Raw genomic sequence first — 25,763 nt, 5'->3', positions numbered from 1 at the left:
GTTGTGAGTTCATGGAATGCCCTGCCCGTATCAGTGGTGAACTCTCCTTCTTTATGGTCATTTAAGCGGGCATTGGATAGGCATTTGGAAGTTATTGGGCTAGTATAGGTTAGGTAGGATTCGGTCGGCGCAACATCGAGGGCCGAAGGGCCTGTACTGCGCTGTATCCTTCTATGTTCTATTAATGACATCTGAGTAAAGGCACCAATAGATAGTGGTGAGCTCAATATAACCAAATTTTACATCCAGTTTCAAATGGAAAGGTGTGGTTTGAAAAACAGTATTTCAAGTCTAAATAAGGGAGACTATGTGATCATGAAATTGAGCTAGCTGAAGTGAACTGTAAACTAGGCTTGTGATAAATTGATAGAGTTGGAGTAGTAGACATTTAAGGGGATATTTCAGAATATTCCAAATTAGATTCATACAATAAAGGAATGTTCAAAATAGAGCACCCACCATCTGTGGTCAACTAAATTAATTAGGAAAAGCATCAAACTTGAGAAATTGGGCAGAGATGAATGACAGGTGAGGTAATTTGGTTAGAATATAAAAGTAATTGGGATGTTTTTGTTGAAGAGAAATCATGTTTCATCAATTTATTGGATTGCTTTGAAGGAATAATGTGTGCTGTGGATAAAGGGGAGCCAATTGTTGTACTGTTCCTGACCTTATAGAAGGCATTTGAAAAGGTACCACATCAAAGGTTAATGTGAAAATACAAATAACATATTAGCAAAGATAGGAGATTGCATGGCTCAGAAAACAGAGACCATGAAAGGATGCAGTGAGTAGATTTCTATAGGAGTCTATGCTGGGATCTCAACTTGTTACAATTTTCATCATTGGCTTAACAAAGAGAACAAAGGTGTGTTAACTGAATTCACAGATGACACCAAAATATTAAGAAAAACATACTGCGAGAAAAACATAATGAGGTTCCAAACTAATATAACTAGATTAAGTGGGTGGTCAAAAATCTGACAGATGGAGTATAATGTGAAGTTGTTAATTTTGTTTGAAAAATGAAAAACAAGTGCATTACTTAAATTAATAATAACAGCAGAATTTCGAGGTGTAAAGGGATTTAGGTGTTCTAGTGCATAAGTCACAATATATTAATATACAACTATAGCATGTAAATTAAAGAAAGGCAAATGGATTTTATCCTTTATTATGTGAGGAATTGAATATAAAAGTAAGGATGTTATGTTTCAATTATGCAGGGCATTGATGAGACCACATCTCGAAAACTATGTGCATATGCGATTTCCTACTTTGAAAAAAAAAGGAATTCATTGCAGGTGGTTCAAAAACAATTTACTAAATTGATACCTGAAATAAGCAAGCTGTGTAACTTGTGGTTAGTGTTAGGGGCTTGTAGACCGCACCAACTAGCTACTTCTTTCCTGTACTATTCCTCATTTCCACCTGATTACTAAACTTAGTGAACTTGGACTAAGCCCCACTCTCTGCAACTGGATCCTCAGTTTCCTGACCCATAGGCCACAATCAGTGAAGATTGGGGACAATATTTCATCATCACTAACACTCAACACTGGAGCCCTCTCTCCCAGGGGAGCGTACTCAGCCCCCTACTGTACTCACTGTTTACCTATGACTGCGTCACCAAATACCAGATTAATGCCATTTTCAAGTTCGCTGATGACACCATCATAGTTGGTCAAATCTCAGATGGCAACGAAACAGACTACAGATGGGAGGTGGAAGACCTGGAAAAATGGTGCACTGAGAACAATCTAGCTCTCAATGCTGGCAAAACCAAGGAACTCATTATTGACTTTCGGCAGGACATTACTCATGCCCCCTACACATGATTAGCACAGAGATAGAACGAGTGGAGAGTGTCAAGCTCCTGCAATTGGTCATCCACAAGTTTCCTTGGACTGTTCACTTGGGTGTACTGGTTACAAAGGCCCAACTATGTTTCTTCATCCTCAGGCAGCTGAGAAAGTTTGGCATGACGGTGAATACCCTTGCCAACTTTTGTATGACAACTGTACTATTCAAGATCAGAGACTGTTACAGAGAGTGGTGAACTCGGCCCGGCTTCCACCTATAGAATCCATCTACCAGGCCCGCTGCCAAGAAAAGGCCACCAGCATTCTCAAAGATCCATCCCACCCTGGTAAGCTTTTTGACAACCTCTACCATCAGGGAGAAGGTACAGAGGCCAGAAAACTGAGCCAGTTTCGAAAAAGTTTCTAATCAAGAATACTGAAAGGACTCACAAACTCATAGCATTTGCCTGTACCTGTGTTTTTATTTTTGCTACTGTCTACCTATTATTTACTTATCTCTGTTACTTAACTATGTGATCTGCCTGTATCGCTCGCAAGACAAAGCTTTTTTACTGTGCCTCTGTACACGTGACAATAAATAACTTCAATTCCATTCAATTTAACTGATTCTAAATCGTCATCTCATGAACCAAAGTGATCTCTAATCATTGTTAGAGATTAAAAAAAAACTGCAGGTGCTAGAATACAAGGTAGACAAGCAGGAGGCTGGGAAAACAAAGCAAGCCAGGCAGCATCAGGAGATGGAGAAGTCAATATTTCAGTTCTGAGGAAGGTTGCTTTATTGAAGTATATAAGATACTGAATGGCTTTGATAAGGTGGATTTGGATTCTTTGTAGGTCAGCATTGTGGGCATTGTTTTAATATTAGGTGTCGCCCATTCAGGACAGAGATGAGAGCTTTTCTTTCTCAGAGGGATGTCCAGTTTTGGAATTCAGCTTCAGGAGGCAGTTGAAGCAAGGTGTTGAATATTTTGTGTAGGTAGATAGCTTCACATGAGCCAAGAGAATCAAGGGTTGTCAGGACAATATACAATTAGAAACACGGGCAGATTAGCCATTATCTTAATGAATAGTAGCATAGGCTTGAGTGGCCAATAATCCAGTTCTACTCTCATTTCATATGTTCATATCCCTTGTGCAAATAAGCATTTCACTGAAGTGCTCACTTCCATAAATAAATAAATATTTCCATTCCATAAGCAATTGGAGCTATCAATCAAAATTTTCACTTAAAAGTCATCCTATTGTGCATATAATTATTTCAGAAATCAGTCATACAGCACGAATCCTCTCATCATTTACTTTTATCTGAATGGGAATGCTGAGATACATCATACACTTTTTAAAACACATTACAGTTTTGCTTTTGTACAAGTCCTTGACAACTTTGGCAGTTCTTCAACAATGTTTACACTCCCAAATTACCATCCCATGTTCACAGTCCTAAATTACCAGCCCAGTCATAGGCAAGGTGATGGAGGTTGTAAGTGCTATTCAGTGGCATTTACTTAGCAAGAACCTGTTTGCTGATCATCAGTGTTCCATCAGAACCACTCAACTCCTGATTTAATTACAGCCTTGGTCTAAACATGGACAGAGAAAGCTGAACTTCACAGGGGAGGTGAGAGTAATTGCACTTGACATCAAGGCAGTATTAACCCTTAACAATTTCTCCTTCGAATCCTCCCACTTCCTCCCGACGAAAGGGGTGGCCATGGGCACTCACATGAGCCTCAGCTATGCCTGTCTCTTTGTTGACTACGTAGAACAGCCTATCTTCCGGAGTTACACCGGCAACAATCCCCACCTTTCCTCCGATACATTGATGACTGCATCTGCGCCACCTTGTGCTCCCTCAAGGAGGTTGAGCAGTTCATCAACTTCACCAACACATTCTGCCCCAACCTTAAATTCACCTGGACTATCTCTGACACCTCCCTCCCCTTCCTGGACCTCTCCATCTCGATCAACGATGACCAACTCAACATTGACATTTTTTTACAAACCCACTGACTCCCACAGCTACCTGGATGACACATCTTCCCACCCTACCTCCTGCAAAAATGCTATCCCGTATTCCCAATTCCTCTGCCTCCGCCATATCTGCTCCCAGGAGGATCAGTTCCACCACAGAACACACCAGATGGTCTCCTTCGTTCAAGACCATAATTTCCCTTCCCACGCGGTTGAAGATGCACTCCAACGCATCTCCTCCACTTCCCGCACCTCTGCCTTCAAACCCCACCCCTCTAACCGGAACAAGGACAGAACCCCTGTGGTCCTCACCTTTCACCCCGCCAACCTCTGCATAAACCACATCATCCACTGACATTTCCGCCACCTACAAATGGACCCCAACACCAGGGATATATTTCCCTCCCCATCCCTATTCGTTTTCCACAAAGACCGTTCCCTCCATGACTACCTGGTCAGGTCCATGCTCCCCAACAGCCCACTGTCCCATCCTGGCACCTTCCCCTGCCACTACAGGAATTGCAAAACCTATGCCCACACCTCCTCCCTCACCTCCATCCAAGGCCCCAAATGAGCCTTCCACATCCATCAAAGTTTCACCTGCACATCCACCGATGCCATTTATTGTATCCGTTGCTCCCGATGTGGTCTTTGCTACACTGGGGAGATTGGATGGCTTCTGGCAAAGCACTTTAGGGAACATCTCCAGGTCAACCCCACTGCCCCGTGGCCAAATATTTCAACTCCCCCTCCCACTCTACCGAGGACATGCAGGTCCTGGGCCTCCTCCATCGCCACTCCATCATCACTTGACGCCTGGAGGAAGAATGTCTCATCTTTCACCTCGGAACACTTCAACCCCAGGGCATCAATGTGGACTTCAATAACTTCCTTATTTCCCCTCCCCCCACCTTACTGCAGTTCCAACCCTCCAGCTCAGCACCATCCTCATGACCTGTCCTACCTGTCAACCTTTCTTCCCACCAATCCGCTCCACCTCCTCTATGACCTATCATCTTCATCCCCATCTCCATCCCCATCTTAGCTACCTCCTCCCCAACCCCATCCCCTCCCATTTATCTCTCCACCCCGGAGGCTCCCAGCCTCATTTCTGATGAAGGGCTCCTGCCCGAAACGTCGATATTCCTGATCCTCGGATGCTACCTGACCTGCTGTGCTTTTCCAGCATCACTCTAATTTCAAACAGAGTGTAGCACTACGAAGCTCTAGTAAAACTGGAGTTAATGAAAATCGGGGTAAACCTTCTCTGTTGGTTGGAGTCATAACTAAAATAAAGGAAGATGGTTACAGCTGTTCGAGGTCAAACATCTCAGCCCCAGGACATTTTTTTTTATCAAACTATTCAATGATGTTGTGACACACCTCTGTAGCAGGTGGGATTTGAACCTGGGCCTCCTGGCCTCAAGCAGTAAAGTCTTGAACAATGATTTTGACAAAACACTTATGTACTGTCACTCAAGGTAAACATTTTCCAAACAACCTATTCACTGATGTTGTAATGCACCTCTGGAGCAGGTGGGACTTGAACTCCAGCCACCTGGATCAAAGGTAGGGGCACTACCACTGCACTACAATGACCTTAAAACTCAGGGCAGTCTTTTCAACACCAAAATCACACATTTTTAAAAAATATATATTAAGCACCGCCAATAAAATATTTAGCAATTGATTAATTTACATGCAAGCCATTTAAGGCAAATATCACTTCGGGAAATGCCCTAGATTCAATTACCTTCAGCAGTGTTATCAAAGATCCTCCCCCCATTATAAGGTCATTGGCGAGGATGTTAGCTGATGGAATTCACAATTTCTTAGTTACTGAAGTAGCCAATGCCCATGTGCGGTAAGACCTGGTCAACACGCATGTATGGATTGATAAGTGGTAAGTAACATTTGCACCTCACAAATGCCAGGCAAAGACTATATCCAACAAAACATAATATAACTATCACCACTTAATGTTCAATCATATTTCTATCACATTATCAATGTCTTTGGTGAGGGTCACAACTGACCAGAAAATTAACTGAACCAGCTACACAAGAAAATTCAGAAGCTCAAAAGTTTGTGATGAATAACACACTTTCTGTTACCCCAAGCCTGCCAACCATCCACAAAGCACACATCAAACATATGATGTAAGGCATCCCACTTGTTTGGATGGATATAGCTTCAACAATGGTCAAAACATTTGATATCATGCTGGCAAAACACCCTGGGTGATTAGCATCCCAACAATAACCTTCACAGCCAATTGACAGTGGCAATAGTTTGTACCATCTACAAGATTCACTCACCGAATTTCCTCTAATGGTATTTTCCAAACCCACAATACACTACGTGGAAGAGGGGAAGCCAATTCCCCACCAAGTTACTTACAATCCTGACACATGTCTGACCTATGGTGTGCCACCAATCCCACCTCTGTAAAATCGAAAATACCAAGTTTAGGGAAAAAAAATGGAATTCCTTACTTCCTCAGGTATTTCAACATGGTGGAGATCTTCTCCATTGTGGTGAAAATCTGGGTCAAATTGTTTAATTTGTTCAAGGAACAGTTTAAACCATTGTAAGCTGATATGAAAAACTTGCAACCAGAACTGCTGTCACTGCCAAAATACAGAGGTGGTTTCACTTTCAGCGATGACAAAAACTAAAATATCGGATTTCTGTTCCTGCCTGATTCTTCTTTCTATTGACTTGAAGTGAAAAGTGACTGGAGCACTGGGAGCAGTATCGGTCAGCAATAAATCACATAAATTAGATAGTAAGCAAACAATTGGGATGGACCTTGAACATTATCAAAATAAAAAAGTTGAGCAGTATGTCCAAATGCAAACAGGCCAAAAATAGTGTTCTAACTTGGATGCAACAAAATTGTGACAATCGAAGAAATTGACAGATTAACCATGGTCAGAAAAAGTGTAGGGAAACCAATTGCATATTAAAAAGATAGTTATCTCAAAGGAACAACAATTCTGTCATGCTAAAATAGATCCACTTATCCATGTAGAATAATAAATAAATCCAACTGTGCAAGTGTGATTCTCAGTGGCATAGAAAGAGAGACTGATTCATGTAAATTAGGGTTGTGCGAACTAGTCTAAAAATATGCTATTTAATTTACTTTTTTGGAGAAAATATTTGGAAAAGACATTTAAAATGCATCATTCTTACACCTAATTTATGTTCTAATTATGCATTGTACACTCAGAAACACGAGTCATGTTTACTTCAGTTAAGTATAAACTACTTCACGCATAACAGACTGATGAACAAAATTATGTTACAATTAGTCCCATTTTATAAAATTACTGATCCAGACATTAGTTACAAAAAAGTTAATTCAAGCATGAAATGTTGTCAATTATTCAATTGTTTATATTCAGCATGAAGTGCAGGGAATCCACAGGGAGGATGACAAGACAGTTTAGATGCAGTTTATGCAGAAGTTGACAAACGTGTAGAATATACAGCCAAGCAAATCACTGGGAGTTGTGCCAGCAAATTCAGAAGAGAATTGGTTAAGTGCTGGGAGAAAAGAAAAAAGGAAGGGTATAAGGGTTATATGGAATAATATTTCTTTGATTTGCACAGGGACCAGTCAGAGAAACCACGATAATGTTTCCCATTTTTTACTTCCCTATGCTTTTATTCACTACCAGCTGCTTTGTGTGTCAGACAGAGACCTTGTCATTAAAAGAAGGTATGCTGTTAAAAACCAGCCTTAACTTTCTCCAATGATTATTTAATTGGCAATTTAATAAGATGCTTGAAGTGAAGTAGCCATTTTCACAAGGCTAATAACAAAGTCTACAAACTTGCTGCAATTTGCAATTTATGGAATATCTCTTATCCTCAACAAATTGCTGGAGGAATTAGAAATATGGGAAATTGGAGCAGGAATAAGCCATTAATATAAGCAGTGCTTTCAAGCACTTCGGTCTTGAACAATAATTTTTGACAAAACACATCTTTACTGTGACTCAACTGTAATACTTGCAGATGCCTATAAAAATAATTAGCAAAGGAGCTTGAAAGAGAACTATTATTTTACTTTTAATGTCCAGTTTGTAATTGCTGATGAAATAATTATGAAATTACCTTTACAAAAAAGCTTATTCAACGTGCCAAAAAGTCATACGGCCTTCCTCTCTGAAGTTCTATCCCACAGTATGTTGCTTGGCTGTTGTCAGTGAAATAATACCACTGAGGTCAGTATCCCATCAACAAGTCACCCTTTATTTACACATGGAGAGTCCTTGACACTGATCCAGCTCCCTCAGAGCCAGCTCACAGAGTGAACAGACCTTCTGACACTCCTGTTTCTATCTTCAATCATTGTACAAGTGTGATAAACCTCACTATTTCTTAGTTACAAGCCATTGCAATGTCAGAAATTTTAGAATTAAAAGCCATTCCAAGAGAAATATTCCATGTACCTTTATGCAACAGAACATGCAACAATGAACTAATCTCCCCCCAGATTCTCGTGGTGCCTGTGCCTGTTCTGATGCTCCTAACTCCGGTAGCTGCAGCTTTGCTGATGGATGTCCTCCAGTGTTTAATGGAAGATATCCTTGCAGGATTCCCTCACACCAGTCTGGGTGGAAAAGACTCGTCTGCAGTCTGCACTACCTCAACATGCGAAGCAGCAATAGGACACGATTAAGTGGCAAGGGCACAGATAGATTGAGAGTAATAGATGTGTGAATGATGAAATCTTGAGTGATACAGATATTTCAGCATCGGCGAAGGCACTGTTAGCCTGCCAAAGAGGTATCTCTGCAGATGTACTTATCAGTTGGAGCACAGATTGATGGACTGCTGAAAGACTGTTTAAGCACCAGCACAGGTAACTATGGCAGCTATCTTAGACCTGTAATGACTTCAGCCCACAGTTTCACTCCAGCATTCAGACACTGGGTGGTTTCTGCCTGTGCAGATACAGATATCAGTCAACAGGTGCAGCATCAAGATTGGATCCATAAGCACTTCCATGTAATTAGTCCCACTGGAAAGGACGGTTGCAAACTCTAATGAAGCCACATGCCAAGTTGGAGCCGAACACCTCTGTGCTCCTTAACAGTGACTGCAGGCTTTCTGACAGGGCTCGGCCAATTAGAGAGGACTGGTAGGATTACATAGCCATTCTAGTAGAGGGATAATTTCTGCTTAAATCGACCACAGCATCTCACAGAGAAACACACTTGCTGTTGAATTTATTTTTGAGGCTGTGGAAATCATAAGAACGGAGGGCAGACTTAGGAAGGCTGGTCCTGGGTCCCCAGAAGATCTAGTTGCAAATGTTGTGGGGTTGCAATGAGGTGGCTGTTCTAAAGATGAAGGAAGCAGGCATTAGAGGGAGTTAGGAGCATTAGAATCGGCATAGGCCCTACGAGAATCCAGGGGTGATTAGTTTGTTATTAGATGTTCTGTCACAGCCTGCTTTATCTTCATCTCCATCTCCAAAACCAAACTGCTCAAAATTGTCAGACACTTGTACACGTCTCTTTGAAGCATTTATACTTCATGGCCTGGATTTTTATCTACAAAGCACAAAGTTCTGGTCGCCCTGTTATACGAAGGGTATTATTAAGCTAGAGTGGATTCAGAAGAAATTGACCAGGATATTGCTGGGTATGGAAAGTTTGAGGCTGGATAGGATGGGACATTCTTCACTGGAGGGTAAAGGTTCAGAAGTGAACTTATAGTGGTTTAAAAAGTTGTGAGGGGTATAAAGTTAATGATAGATATTTGTTCCCTCGGATGGTAGATTCCAAGACTGAAGGGCATATTTTTAAGGTAAGAGGAAGACATTTAAAAAAAGAAGTGAGGGGCAAATCTTTTAACAGAGGGCGGTTCACACGTGGAATTAACTTCCTGAGGAAGTGGTGGTGCAGGCATAGCTACAGCATTTAAAAGACACTTAGATAACTACATGAAGATGAAAAGTTTGGAGGAATAAGGGCCAGGAAAAAGCAGGTGGAGCAAGTTTAGTTTGGGATTATGGTCAGCATGGACTGGTTGGACCAAAGGGTCTGTTTCTGTGCTGTAAGACTCTATGACTCCAAGTGGAGTTGGTCCACCTAACCCTTTCCACAGAAGGATTACTGAAGAATGGAATATTCATTGATGAGGCAGGCACCACCTTAAGTACACAGAGATGATGATTTATGACACCAATGGTGACAACTGGTTTTCAAGTAGACTCAAATCTATGAAAATTATGAAGGAATAGGACATACATATCTCTAAAGCAAGCAGGCTAGATCATGAGTCCCCTCGTGTGGGAACTGTGACTCGAATCAGACTGGTAACATTAAAAGACCTTAAATTAATAGGTTTGGGTCCAGAAGTCTGAAATTGGGACCTATATCTTTTATTAAAGTAAGAAGTCAACATGACTTAGTGAAAATGCAGACTCAAATAGCTCCTTCCCTTTCTTCAGGCACCTGTTTCAGAATCCAGTATGATATACAAGTCACATTTTACATTAACAGTGGGATGAATGGCACTCTATTATTAATGCATTAATAGTGCAGCAATATCAACCTAGGAGCATAGAAAATTATTGCAGATGCTGGAAATTTGAAAAAAAAAATTCTCAATAAATCCTGGAAATATTTGGCAGCTTTTGGCATCATGTTTGAAAAGAAGGACAGAGCTCAATGATATTTCTGCTTGTGGTTTTTAGTCATTACTTGAACTTCCGACACATGTTAACTCTAATCTTGTATCATCGGGACTTCACCTACCCAATTTACAACAAAGGATTGGACGCAAGTAATGGATCAATTTGCAGAAGCGACAACAATGGCTGGATGCTAGACTTTTGTGATCTTGAAGTTGCAAGCAGCTTTTATACATCAGGGCTCTCACAAGCTTTGAAATGTAAGCATTCTTTGTTTGCCCTTTCAGAACTTAATTATAATTTCTTTCTGTATGTGGCAAAGTCTTAGATACTGCTCTTTCAAATGGAAGAGCATCACTACATAGGTTCAAAATTTCATCAAAATATAACAACCCAATAAGCTTAATTAAGATTTTAAAGAGAGAAATTGATTAATCCCTTTATCGAATATGAAGGAGATTGCGATGTGACCACTGTTTCCTTGCCATTTCCAGCGATGACACAGTAAGCCACAATGAAAAGAATGCTCATCTCGGCAACACTGATGAAATTATATTGATGTTTGTTTGTCAGATAAACACAAATGTACTCAATATGATTTTTCTGACCACTGCATGTTGTTGATTCCAATTGAACACAAAGTGATTTATTATAAACCTGCCTTAGCCCAGGTTGTTAATCAAATCAGTTGCATGTTAGACTAAAAGAAATGGGTGTGGATCTGTTTCTTTCCTTCATGACATCATCTAAGTCTTAGTAAGTGAACTTAGCACCAATTATTGTTATGGTGGTGGTACTATACAATCTTTTGGCTCAGTGGTTAGCACTGCTGCCTCACAGCATCAGGGACACAAGTTTGATTCCAGCCTCGGGCAACTGCCTATGCGGAGTTTGTATAATCTCCCATTCTGTGAGGGCTTCCTCCCATAATCCAGAGATGTGCAGGTTAGGTAGATTTGCCAAGCTTAATTGCCCCTAGTGTCCAGGGATATGCAGGCTAGGTAGGTTAGCCATGGGAAATGCAGCGTTACAGGACTAGGGTAGGGGGTGGGTCTAGTTGAGATGATATTCAGAGGATTGGTGTGGAATTGATGGGCCAAATGGCTGAATCCCTTGCACATTGTAGGGATTCTATAACTCTAAAACTCTATTCCATCATATCAACTCTGAAGTTACCTGTCCATGGAATCATTTAATCCTCTTTTGCTGGAATTTACTTCGCAAGTTTGAAAAAAATATCTTTGTGGGGACTTGATAGGGTAAATGCAGAAAGGTTGTCCTCTCTTGATGTTGACTCTAGGATCAAAGGACACATGCTCAGAACAAGAGGTCACACATTTAAGAGATATGAGGAGGGATTTCCTCTCTTAGAGGGTTGTGAGTCAGTGGGATTTCTTACTACAGGAGGCTGCTGAGTCTGGGTTATTCGAGCTGAATCTGGACAGACTTTGAATCAGCAAGAGAATCTAGGGTGCACAATGGAGTTGTGGATTATCGGGTCAGACGTGATCTTATTAAATAGTGGAGACTCAATTTGCTGACTGGTCTACTTCTGCCCCCCTATGCTTTACGATAAATTTAGCAGCAAGTCTATCAACTCTCTTCAAAAATTGTGGGGCCAGATTTCAGGCAAGTAACTAATGTAACATATTAGAATAGGTTGGCTGTTAAAATCAGCCAAACATTGCTTTCAGACTCAATGTCAATTCTGTTTCTCGCTCCACAGATGTTGCCAGACCTGCTGAGTATCTCTAGCTTTTTGTAGTTATTTATTCAAATTTCCAGCATCCATAGAATTAGAAGACAAGTTTGTAGAATGAGGACAGCAAGGGAATTGAAACAGGGAAGTTTTTGCTGATATTGCCATCCTCAAAGTTTGTGCGAAGATTTGTAGCTTGGGTACTCATTGTTGTGGTTCTGTTCGCCGAGCTGGGAGTTTTTCTTGCAAACATTTCGTCCACTTTCTAGGTGACATCTTCAGTGCTGATTCCTCTGGCATTTATACTGGTTTCAATCTGCCGCTTCCTGTTGTCAGTAGCTGTTCGCCGCAGTGGCCGGTATATAGAGTCTAGGTCGATGTGTCTGTTAATCGAATTCGTGGATGAGTGCCATGCTTCTAGGAATTCCCTGGCTGTTCTCTGTTTGGCCTGTCCTATAATAGTGGTGTTGTCCCAATCGAATTCATGTTGTTTGTCGTCTGAGTGTACGGCTACTAGAGATAGCTGGTCGTGTCGTTTCGTGACCTGTTGGTGTTCATGGATGCGGGTTTTTAGCTGTCTTCCTGTTTGTCCTATGTAGTGTTTTGTGCAGTCCTTGCATGGGATTTTGTAAACTACGTTGGTTTTGCTGCTGCTGGGTATCGGGTCCTTTGTCCTGGTGAGTTGTTGTCTGAGAGTGGCTGTTGGTTTGTGTGCTGTTATGAGTCCTAGTGGTCACAGCAGTCTGGCTGTTCTGACTGACAGCCAACAAGACAGCTAACAACCCGCATCCATGAACACCAACTGGCCACGAAATGACACGACCAGCTATCCCTAGTAGCCGTACACTCAGATGACAAACAACATGAATTCGATTGGGACAACACCACTATTATAGGACAGGCCAAACAGAGAACAGCCAGGGAATTCCTAGAAGCATGGCACTCATCCACGAATTCGATTAACAGACACATTGACCTAGACCCTATATACCGGCCACTGCAGCGAACAGCTACTGACAACCAGAAGCGGCAGATTCAAACCAGTATAAATGCCGGAGGAATCAGCACAGAAGCACTTCACAGGAGCTCCCAAGCACTGAAGATGTCACCTAGAAAGGGGACGAAACGTTTGGAAGAAAAACTCCCAGCTCGGCGAACAGAACCACAACGATATTGCCATCTATTCTCCCCATCAGATTCACTTTTCACTAGACTTTTAGTCACTTTTCTGATTTAAGCATGGGATTAATTGGCTGTGTGCTTTGTGTGTAAGAATCCATGTAAGTTGTGGGAAAATAGGAAACCTCTCTAACTCAAGGCTGACCCACCAAGTGGAATCTTCTGAAACTCACAGAAGCACATCATAGCTTATGGATTATAGTTTAAATCCTGCTGTTGAAAGGTACAGTACCATTGCATTTCTCAATAGTAGTGAACCTCTCATCATTACTGGCACAGAGAAACAAAAGCCCAGACTAGTAAATCATCAAGTGTAAGTTCTATGCCGCTAAATGATTATTCTGTATTCTCCTGCCTTGCTGAAAAGAACCTTATCATTTTTTAGATAGTTGTACAACCTAATTAACTTGTGCTTCCACATACACTATTAATTAATTTGCTTGAATCACAGTTTTAAACTAATTTTAAATAAATTTCCTACAAACATCTTAAAATTTCAATCAGTATTAATTTGATTTAGATCTCTGTGTGAAAGAAAAAGTGATTAAAAAAAACAGTCGGATTCATGCGAAGTGACCTGTAAGTAAACCTAAGAAAGAAGGATTGAATACCTGCTGGCAGCTACAGTTTGATGGCTCTATTCTGACATTTTGATGATCAAAGTAAACTGTTGAACTTCTCTAAGGTTTATGTTTGTAATTTGCTCCATCACCAAGTCTTGCTGAGCCAGCGGATATAAAAGAACTGATGTAAAAGAATCTTATCAAGCCACACAATAAACTAAAGCTATGATTAGTGGAGGGGAGACTTTTGAGGAGTCAGAGAAAGCAGTGCTGTTTCTCTTGGTCCACAAGGAATGCTATAAAGCTCAATTATCTTTTGAAATTAGCGTCTCCCAAGGTAAGCTGGCTGCTAGGTTTCTCAAGCTTCAGGAAGCTGATGCAGGGCAGCAAGTAAAGTTAAACCAAGCTCCTCGCTGTGTGGTGTGGGTTTGATTTTAATATGCCAATTAAGACGCTTATCTCTGCAAGGTGGGAAACTGGTACTTCACAAAATCTGGTGATATAACAATGATAACAGGCATGGACATCTTGGGTTTGGAACATGCTTTTCACAATTGTGAAGGGGGGGAGGTGTAATACCAATCCAATTTTGTCCATTTACATCAACTTGGAATTTTGGTGATGGTAAATTTATGAGCATAGTTACCTCTATCCTGGGCAACAAGCCTTCTGACAGATTGTGACCATGGGGGGGAAAATACCCTCAATTCTTAAGCTGCTGAAACAGTGATGTATGTGTCATGTGTTGGTTGGCCTGCAGAGTTTTATTTCCAAAGTGAAAGAATTGCATTTATAAACTCAGGGCAGCTCCAAGTGCTTAACAGCAGTCATGCATTTTGGAAGTATCACCACTGTTGCAATGAAGGAAGTGGAGCAGCTAATTTAAACACAGCAAGCTTCCACAAACAACACCAGGATAATGATCAGATAATCCATTTATTGGTGATGTCAATTGAGGGATAAATGTTGTTCAGAACATCAGCTCTCTTCAAAGTAGCATTGGGGATCTTTAACATATAACTGAGAGAGGTAATGGGATCCTCACTTGTTGGCTGATCAGAAATATCACATCTTTGACTGCACTATTCTTGAGTACTGCACTCAAATGTCAGTCTAGATTTTTGTGCTATGTGTCTCTGAAATGGAACATAAACTCACAGCCTTTATTATTATCTAACACAGTTTGGCAGGGAAGCCTGGGATCAAATGCAATGAGCGAACAGATGATAGTTGTATGATAATAGAGCGAGCTCTGGTGAGAATTTGACTGTACTGGGCATCAGGTAATTAGTGTGTTGGATGTTTGTGATGTGTAAGTTGAAATAAAGCTCTGATTAGAAAATTCTATATGCCTGGACTCTGTTTGACCAACCTTTAATCTCTGGCATTTAACAACTTTGGACTGAGAGATAGGAGTGCTCTCAATTGAGCCATGGCTGTCATTACATTAAATCAAGAGGGTCAAATCATAGTGTTGTCAATCCAGTGAAGGAAATAACTTTACAAATATGCTGACTTGAACACACTTTAAACTCAGGCAATTACTTCTGATGCAAGTTTAAATTATATGATGTGGGCAGAATTCATTAAGCAACAATTCTAGTAACTCACAAATGTAATCATAAACAAGTTGGGCAAAAAAGGTTCTCCCCCATAATGTAAAAATATACTAAAATTACAGAATCATATAGAAAATCAAGTCAATAATACACTGAATTAAAACACCATTCAACTGATTAATGAGTTATCCATTTACCAACCAATGAAAGATTTCTGAAAACACAGTAAACAGATGATGCTTGTGATGCGTAACTGCATACGTTGAGACAAATATACAATATACAGAGTGAGCTGGGGATGAGATGTCTGAAAATCTGGGAGAAAATAGTTAAAAGGGTGATTGATTGGTCTCTATAACACCCAGAAATCCAGATTAGAAATAAAAAAGGTAATGTCACACCTTTGGAAAGGAATTTTTTTACAACAAGTTACAGAACCACATATGAAAAGATTACCCTTGTATTGCTCATCATGCCAAAGTTTTCATTCAACATTATGGTCCTTTGAATAGTTATGTTGTCCCATCATGGAGTGGCACAGCAGACAATTAAACTGCAACCTATATTTGAAATGCTCACACTAAAATATTAAAAGGCATGTACTAAAGCCATCAAGAACTCTTTAGATACATGCTGATTTACTAGCACAGAATGAGCTACAGGTTAGACCCCTCCTTTCTAGCAAAGCTTTGCAGGTCTGGCAACATTTGTAGAGAGGGAAGAATGTTAACATTTCGAGATCAAAGTGGCTTTTCTTTGGAATTTATAGATTTGTCGCTCCTTCCAACCAACAATTGATAGCCAAGCCTTCAACAATCTCAGACTCAGGCTTTCATTATACTCCTTAAACCTTCACACCTCTGCCCGTCTGAGTAAAAAACTTGCCCCTCACATTTCCTTTGAACTTTCTCCTGTTATCTTAAATGTATGCTCTCTATTATTATACATTTCAATTCTGGGCTCTGCCATATCTATGCCTCTCATAATTTTGTAAAGTTCTATCGGGTCTTTCCTCACCCTCTGCTGTTTCACAGAAAACAATCCTATTGTGTCCAGACACTCATTACAGCTCATACACTGTAATCGAGGCAGTATCCTGGGAATGCTCTTTTCTGCAACCTCTCCAAAGCCTCCATATCATATCTGAAATGTGGCATCCAGAATTGCAATGCTCTAAGTGTGGCCTGATTAAAGTTTTCTGAGGGTGCAACATCACTTCCTGACTCTTCCTGATGCAATTGGGCTCTTCCTGATGAGTAAAGATAATTTCCTTCTGCTCAAAGTGTGTTCTAATTAGGTTAATAGAGGATGATATTCATAAAGAAAGATATTTTATCAAAGTTCTTGTTTTGCTGTCAGAACATTTGGAAGAATCTCAATGTAAAAGGGGTTATGATTTTATACAGTATGAGAAAAGATTGCTGATTGACTGGCAAGTGGACTCTGATTGATAGTGAGTGCACCAGTTAGATGATGATTGACAGTTAGAACATAGAACATAGAAAAATACAGCGCAGTACAGGCCCTTCGGCACTCGATGTTGTGCCGATCCAAGCCCACCTAACCTACACTAGCCCACTATCCTCCATATGCCTATCCAATGCCCATTTAAATGCCCATAAAGAGGGAGAGTCCACCACTGTTACTGGTAGGGCATTCCATGAATTCACGACTCGCTGAGTAAAGAAACTACTCCTAACATCAGTCCTATACCTACCACCCCTTAATTTAAAGCTATGCTCCCTCATAATATCTGATTCCATACGTGGAAAAAGGTTCTCATGGTCAACCCTATCTAAACCTCTAATCATCTTGTACACCTCTCTCAAGTCACCCCTAAACCTTCTTTTCTCCAATGAAAACAGCCCCAAGTGCCTCAGCCTTTCCTCATACGATCTTCCTACCATACCAGGCAACATCTTGGTAAACCTCCTCTGCACTCGTTCCAGTGCCTCCACATCCTTCCTATAGTATGGCGACCAAAACTGCACACAATACTCCAGATGAGGCCGCAGCAGAGTCTTATACAACTGCAACATGACCTCAGGACTCCGGAACTCAATTCCTCTACCAATAAAAGCCAGTACGCCATATGCCTTCTTCACAGCACGATTTACCAGGATGGCAACTTTCAGAGATCTGTGTACATGGACACCAAGATCCCTCTGCTCATCCACACTATCAAGTATCCGACCATTAGCCAAGTACCCCATCTTCTTGTTACTCTTACCAAAGTGAATCACTTCACACTTAGCTACATTGAACTCCATTTGCCACCTTTCTGCCCAGCTCTGCAGCTTATCTATATCCCGCTGTAACCTGCCACATCCTTCCTCACTGTCAACAACTCCACCGACTTTCGTATCATCCGCAAACTTGCTCACCCAACCTTCTAGCCCCTCCTCCAGGTCATTTATAAAAATGACAAACAGTAATGGTCCCAAAACAGATCCTTGCGGAACACCGCTGGTAACTGCACACCAAGATGAACCTTTACCATCAACTACTACCCTCTGTCTTCTTCCAGCCAGCCAATTCCTAATCCAAACCTCCAACTCACCCTCAATGCCATACCTCCGTATTTTTTGCAGTAGCCTACCATGGGGAACCTTATCAAACACCTTACTAAAATCCATATACACCACATCTACCGCTTTACCCGCATCCACCTCCTTAGTCACCTTCTCAAAGAATTCAATAAGGTTTGTGAGGCACGACCTGCCCTTCACAAAACCATGCAGACTATCCTTGATCACATTATTCCTATCCAGATGTTCATAAATCCTATCCCTTACAATTCTCTCTAAGACTTTGCCCACAACAGAGGTGAGACTCACCGGTCTATAGTTACTAGGGTTATCCCTACTCCCCTTCTTGAACAAGGGAACCACATTTGCTATCCTCCAGTCTTCTGGCACTATTCCTGTAGACAACGAGGACATAAAAATCAAGGCCAATGGCTCTGCAATCTCCTCCCTTGCTTCCCAGAGAATCCTAGGATAAATGCCATCAGGCCCAGGGGACTTATCTATTTTCACCCTTTCCAGAATTCCCAACACCTCTTCCCTAAATACCTCAAAGCCATCCATTCTAATTAATTGTGACTCAATATTCACATCAGCAACAATGTCCTGTTCCTGAGTGAATACTGATGAAAAGTATTCATTCAGTGTCTCCCCAATTTCTTCAGCCTCCACACGCAACTTCTCACTACTATCCTTGACTGGACCTATTCCTACCCTAGTCATTCTTTTATTCCTGACATACCTATAGAAAGCCTTTGGGTTTTCCCAAATCCTACCAACCAAGGACTTTTCATGTCCCCTCCTTGCTGCTCATAGCTCTCTCTTTAGATCCTTCCTGGCTACCTTATAACTCTCAATCGCCCCAATTGAACCTTCACGCCTCATCTTTACATAGGCCGCCCTCTTCCCTTTAACAAGGGATTCCAATTCCTTACTAAACCACGGCTCCCTCACATGACTCTTTCCTCCCTGCCTGACAGGTACATACTTATCAAGGACACTCAATCGTTGCTCCTTGAACAAGCTCCACATATCGATTGCACCCTTCCCTTGAAGCCTACTTTTCCAAGCCACGCATCCTAAGTCATGCCTCACTGCATCATAATTTCCCTGCCCCCAGCTATAACTCTTGCCTTGTAGTGCACACTTAGCCCTCTCCATCACTAGAGTAAAAGTCACCGACTTGTGGTCACTGTCCCCAAAGTGCTCACCTACCTCCAATTCTAATACCTGACCTGGTTCGTTACCCAGAACCAAATCCAGTATGGCCTCACCTCTTGTTGGCCAGTCTACATATTGTGTCAGGAAACCCTCCTGCTCACATTGGACAAAAACCGACCCATTAACGTACTTGAGCTATAGCTTTCCCAGTCAATATCTGGAAAGTTAAAGTCCTCCAGAACAACCACCCTATTACTTTCACTCTTCTCCTGAATCATCCTCGCAATCCTTTCTTCTACATCTCTAGGACGATTAGGAGGCCTGTAGAAAACTCCTAACAGGGTGACCTCACCTTTCCTATTTTTAACCTCAGCCCAAACTACCTCAGATGGCGAGTCTTCATCCATTGTCCTTTCCACTGCTGTAATACTATCTTTGACAAGCAATTGCCACACCTCCCCCTCTTTTACCTCCACCTCTGACCCTACTAAAACATTTAAACCCTGGAACCTGCAACAGCCAATCCTGTCCCTGTTCTATCCATGTCTCCGTAATAGCCACAACATTGAACTCCCAGGTACCAACCCACGCTGCAAGTTCACCTACCTTATTTTGTATACTTCTCGCATTGAAGTATACACACTACAAACCACCTTCCTGTTTACAGGCACCCTCCTTTGAGATTGATGCCATGTTCCTAACCTCCCTACACTCCAGGTCCTGCACCCTAAAGCTACAGTCTGGGTTCCCATGCCCTTGCAGAGTTAGTTTAAACCCCCACAAAGAGCACTAGCAAACCTCCCCCCCAAGGATACTGGTGCCCCTCAGGTTCAGGTGTAGACCATCCTGTTTATAGAGGTCCCACCTTCCCCAGAATGAACCCCAGTTATCCAGAAACCGGAATCCTTCCCTCCTGCACCATCCCTTTGGCCACGCATTTAACTGCTCTCTCTCCCCATTCCTCAACTCTCTATCACGTGGCACGGATAACAGACCAGAGACAACAACTCTGTTTGTTCTAACTCTGAGCTTCCAACCTAGCTCCCTGAAAGCCTGCCTAACATCCTCATCCCTCTTCCTACCTATGTCGTTGGTGCCAATGTGGACCACGACTTCGGGCTGCTCCCCCTCCCCCTTAAGGATCCGGAAAACACGATCAGAGACATCACATACCCTTGCATCTGGGAGGCAACATACCAAACGTGAGTCTCTCTCGCCCCCACAAAACTGCCTATCTGTGCCCCGAACTATCGAGTCTCCAATAACTATTGCTCTGCTCTTCTCTACCCTTCCCTTCTGAGCAACGGGGATAGGCTCCGTGCCAGAGGCCTGAACCCCATTGCTTACCCCTGGTAAGTCGTGCCCCCCACAAGTATCCAAAACGGTATACTTGTTCTTGAGGGGAACGGCCACAGGGGGTCCCTACACTGGCTGCTTCTTCCCAGTCCCCCTCACTGTCACCCATCTGTCTGCAATCTTTGGAGTTACTACTTCCCTAAAGCTCCGATCTATGACCCCCTCTGCCTCCCGAATGGTCCTAAGTTCACCCAACTCCAGCTCCAGTTCCCTAACACGGACTTGGAGGAAAGTTACTGCTAACTTTTGTTGGGTTAAGGCCTTGCCCTGAGGAATGAATAAAAGAATGGGTTTTGCCTACTTTGTTAATTTGAAACAGGCACAATGTGTGTATACATTCCTTTTGTTTGAAAAGAACATGACCCTGTTTATTAGTGGGAAATAGACTCTAGCACATACAGCTATGCCACACTGCAAGCCTGACTGACAACCTTAAACAGGTTGTCAGTGTACCACCCAAGTCATTCTGGATTATTTAGCAAATGTTGTCAAATGACAAAGTCACATCTTACAAAACTAGCATGTTGATAGCAAAACCAAAACTGCTGGAAAATCTCAACAGATTTGGCAGCATCTGTGGAGAGAAATCATAGTCGAAAAATGTGTTGCTGGAAAAGCGCAGCAAGTCGGGCAGCATCCAAGGAGCAGAAGAATCGACATTTCGGGCGTAAGCCCTTCTTCAGGAGTCGCTTATGCCTGAAACGTCGATTCTCCTGCTCCTTGGATGCTGCCTGACTCGCTGCGCTTTTCCAGCAACGCATTTTTCAGCTCTAATCTCCAGCAACTGCAGTTCTCACTTTCTCCTAGAGAAATCATAGTGAGTGTTTTGGATCCAGTGACCCTTCTTCGATTCATGTGCCTAATACATAACCTCAAACCCCATGCATATCTCCAATGTATCAAATGTAGAAGATACATTTGTGATATTTGGATTTGTCACTAAATGTAAGATTGTTGTTAAACACATTAATTGGCTTTATCTTGTACTAAGATTGACCCATGAAATGAAGCAGTCAGTCCTTGACATCTTAGTTGAGTAATCAGCCAGGATGTTCTCTACTATTATAAAACAAAGAACTGTGGATACTGGTGATTTGAAACAAACCAAAACAAAATTGCTGGAGAACCTCAGGAAGTCTGGTAGGACAAATGAAGAAGAAATAGAGTTAACACTAATTCTCTTTTCGCTTCACAGGTGCTGCTAGATCTGCTGTGTTTTTCTAGCAGTTTCTGTCTTGTTTGCTTGTTTGTTCGCAACTATTGTTTACATTCACTGGTCAATATACTGATTGGGATTCTTATAATTCCATGCATAAAATTAACCTTATCAGCAATTTTATAACAAGGATCTGAGTCATTTGTTCAATATGCAAGCTTGATTCTGAAATAGCAGGCATCAAAGCCATCCCATGGCATAATGGCTATCCCAACCAGGTAACTTATCACCATGTAACATGTAAATTCATGAACAGGCCAAGCCTACTAAGGTCACCACTGTCAGACCTGAAAAAATTCCTAGTCTGCATCAGATTACACTATAAAACTAATTTATCTCACAAAATTGAGGAACAAATGAAGGGTATGAACACCATATGTCCTAAAGACCCATTTAGCTATTTATAACAGGCAAGGTACTGTTGATAGCCAAATCAGCAGAAGCTTCCAAAATCTAAAACAGTTTTAATATTTGATGTGATTGAGATTGGACAGCATTTGCTAAACAATCATGAAAATGCTTAGAGTTATGCTGACAGCCAATTTAACATTTCCGGTCAGGCTTGCCTTCTGGCATGTTTGCAGTGTGACATGATTGTGTACACTGGAAGCTGTATATATTAATACACAGGGCCCTACTCTTTGCAAATAGAAAGAACAGGTACACACATTGTTCTTGTTCAACTTAACAAAATATCTGCCAGCCCATTCTCAGGATACATCCTCAGGGTAATCTCCCCATCTAATCAGATTCCATTTGCCAACCAGTAGACAAACAGGAAGCTAGAAGAACACAGCAAGCCAGGCAGGATCAGGAGATGGAGAAGTTGATGTATTGGGTGTAACCCTTCTCCAAAACTGGGGGTAGGTGTACGGGGAGCTGCAGATGAAGGTGGGGGGAGCAAGGAAAGGAATCGAGGCATGGGGAAGGAGGTTATTTGAAATTGGAGAACTCAGTTTAGATTATTTAGATTAGACTTACAGTGTGGAAACAGGCCCTTCGGCCCAACAAGTCCACACCGACCCGCCGAAGCGAAACCCACCCATACCCCTACATTTACCCCTTACCTAACACTACGGGCAATTTAGCATGGCCAATTCACCTAACCCACACATCTTTGGACTGCGGGAGGAAACCGGAGCACCCGGAGGAAACCCACGCTGACACGGGGAGAACGTGCAAACTCCACACAGTCAGTCGCCTGAGTCGGGAACTGAACCCAGGTCTCAGGCGCTGTGAGGCAGCAGTGCTAACCACTGTGCCACCGTGCCGCCCACCAGTGTTGAGTCCTCCAGGCTGTAGGCTACCCAGCACACTTGTTTTATAGAGTAAAAAATGTTATTAGACTCGTATTATTGCAAATGTCCTGATGAAAGCAAGACAAAATGCTTTGATGAAATGTGCAGTTTTATTTAGCATTATTCAACTGACAAGTTGAACAGAACCTGCAGAAGAGGGATTCAACACCATACAAAATGCTAGTGATATATTTTTTAGGTGAGGCAGTATAAGGAATGTACTAGGTAAATTGAGTGAGATTATATTTTATTCCTCTTGTACCACTGGACAAAAGCATAGTTTAGACCACAAGACCAAAGCTCACTTGCCTGACCTGTACTCATATACAGCAGGATCCAAAAAATCTGGTAGAGTTGAATTTGACCATTTGTCCTACCTAAGGTAGAAATCAGTATTTGGTATGGCACAGTCATAGCAGAATAGAAGAGAATAGAACAAAACAGACAAAAAAAGCTTCCCATTCATGAATTGAGTTCTATACATTTGGAGAATCAAAAATATTCAAATTAAGTTAGTAATGACAATTAGCGCTGAAAATGTGTTCTTGGAAAAGCGCAGCAGGTCAGGCAGCATTCAAGGAGAAGGAGAATCCACGTTTCAGGCATAAGCCCTTCTTCCTGAGGAAATGCTTTATGCCAGAAACGTCGATTCTCCTGCTCCTTGGATGCTGCCTGACCTGCTGCGCTTTTCCAGCAACACGTTTTCAGCTCTGATCTCCAGCATCTGCAATCCTCACTTTTTCCCAGTAATGACAATTAATCAATATATAAAACTTCCTAACATTAATGTCAAATGATCAATTCCAGTGTAAAGGAATAGGACAAAACAACTGCAAACAGTAGAAAAAAAACCTACAAATCAAAGAATTTACTTGACTTACCGAATCAGGCTTGCCATCAGATGCTGTGACAATAAGAATGTATCGATCCGTACTTTCTCTGTCTAAAGACTTTTCTAAGACTAGTAGTCCGCTGCTAGAAAAGAATGGAATTATGAAAAAAAGTTGAAAGAACTCTGATGGAGACCCTTTTTAAAAAAAAATTGCTCCAGAACAGTGGAAAACACACTCATTTTATATGGTACTAGAAATACCGAAAGGTCTGAAAGTGGATAAATTGCCTGGACCAGGTGGGCTACACCTCAGAGTTCTGAAAGAGATAGCTAAAGAAATTGTGGAGGCTTTAGTGATCTTTCGGGTATCATTGGAGTCAGAAGGGTCCCTGAGGACTGGAAAATGGTTAATGTAACTCCCCACCTCCCACCATTTAAGAAGGGAGTAAGGAAAAGACAGGAAATTATAGGCCGATTAGCCTGCCCTCAGTTTTTGGTACAATTTTGGAGTCTGTTGTGAAGGATGAAATCTCTGAATACTTGGAAATGCACGGCAAAATAGGGCAAAGTCATCATGGTTTCATCAAGGGTAGGTCATGCCTGACAAATCTGTTAGATTTATTTTAGGAGGCAAAGGGCAGGTTAGACCATGGACAGTTAATAGATGTTATCTATCTGGACTTCCAGAAGGCCTTTGATAAGGTGCTGTACAGGAAGCTATTAAGTAAGGTAAGGCCCATCGTATTAGAGGCCAGGTTCTAGTGTGGATAGAAGATTGGCTGTCTGGCTGAAGGAAGACAATGGGGTTAAAAGGGTTCTTCTCGGGATAGAAGCTGGAGACTAGTGGTGTTCTGCAAAGGTTAGTGTTGGGACAACTTTTTACTTTGTATATTATTGATCTGGATGAAGAAACTGAGGGCTTTCTGGCTAAGTTTGCAGATAATACAAAGACAGGTGGAGGGACAGGTAGTATTGATAAGGTGGGGAGGCTACAGAAATACTTAGGCAGGTTAGGAGAGTGGACAAAAAGGGGACAAATGGAGTACAACGTGGGCAGGTGTGAGGTCATGCACTTTGGTAGGAAGAATAGAAGCATGGACTATTTTCTAAATGGGGACAAAATTCAGAAATCTGAAGTGCAAAGGGACTTGAGAGTACAAGTTCAGGTTTCTTTTAAGGTAAATTTGCATGTTGAATTGGTAGTTAGGAAGGCAAATACAATGTTGTCATTGTTATGAAGATGAAAGACCCCCCCGCTTTTTTAAACTAGTAACACAGAAAAGATTTACCCCATGTGGTTATCTGTGAAAGTTCGAGGGGCCAAGAACTATCCAAAAGTTCATTATTTAATGTAAAAATTAACAACTTTATTTCTTATAGTATAACAGAGAATTATTACCAAACAACTATTTACAACTCCTTCCTCTAACCTATCTTTACTTTCCCTTCTGCAATACTAGTCTGATAAAACCCCTAATTAAGATTTAATGAAAATTCAAATTTTAAAACCAGCTAGCTGTCGAATCTTGTCTTTGTAGATTTGCTCTCCAGGTTGGTGTTGATGTTTTCACCCTGTGCAAAGTCCTTCTCTAGATAGGTACCTCTCAGACAGTTCTGACTAGTAGCCAACAGACTCCAAAATTGTACCAAAAACTGAGGGCAGGCTAATCGGCCTATAATTTCCTGTCTTTTCCTTACTCCCTTCTTAAATGGTGAGACGTGGGGAGTTACATTAACCATTTTCCAGTCCTCAGGGACCCTTCTGACTCCAGTGATACCTGAAAGATTACTAAAGCCTCCACAATTTCTTTAGCTATCTCTCCCCCCGCTGTTCAATTTTTCCTAGGCTTATACCCCCAAAGCATTGGATTGTGTCATTGGCTTTTAATATTTCAACATACTAAATTCAAACTTGATTGGAGT

General features: G+C 41.6%; 1 protein-coding gene across 1 annotated transcript in view; it reads right to left on the bottom strand.

The window, feature by feature from the left end:
• The window catches only part of pcdh15b (protocadherin-related 15b), a 642,771-nt gene that overhangs the window by 312,428 nt on the left and 304,580 nt on the right, over nucleotides 1–25,763 (bottom strand). Inside the window, exon 17 of the mRNA XM_060841768.1 lies at nucleotides 23,890–23,983. Coding sequence (XP_060697751.1) covers nucleotides 23,890–23,983 — 94 coding nt within the window. The remainder of the gene's footprint in view (nucleotides 1–23,889; nucleotides 23,984–25,763) is intronic.

The sequence above is a fragment of the Hemiscyllium ocellatum genome, chromosome 22, assembly GCF_020745735.1.
Source record: "Hemiscyllium ocellatum isolate sHemOce1 chromosome 22, sHemOce1.pat.X.cur, whole genome shotgun sequence".
In the NCBI taxonomy this organism is placed as follows: domain Eukaryota; kingdom Metazoa; phylum Chordata; class Chondrichthyes; order Orectolobiformes; family Hemiscylliidae; genus Hemiscyllium; species Hemiscyllium ocellatum.
The sequence above is the reverse complement of the archived record's forward strand: the minus strand, read 5'-3'. Positions and strand labels throughout refer to the sequence as shown.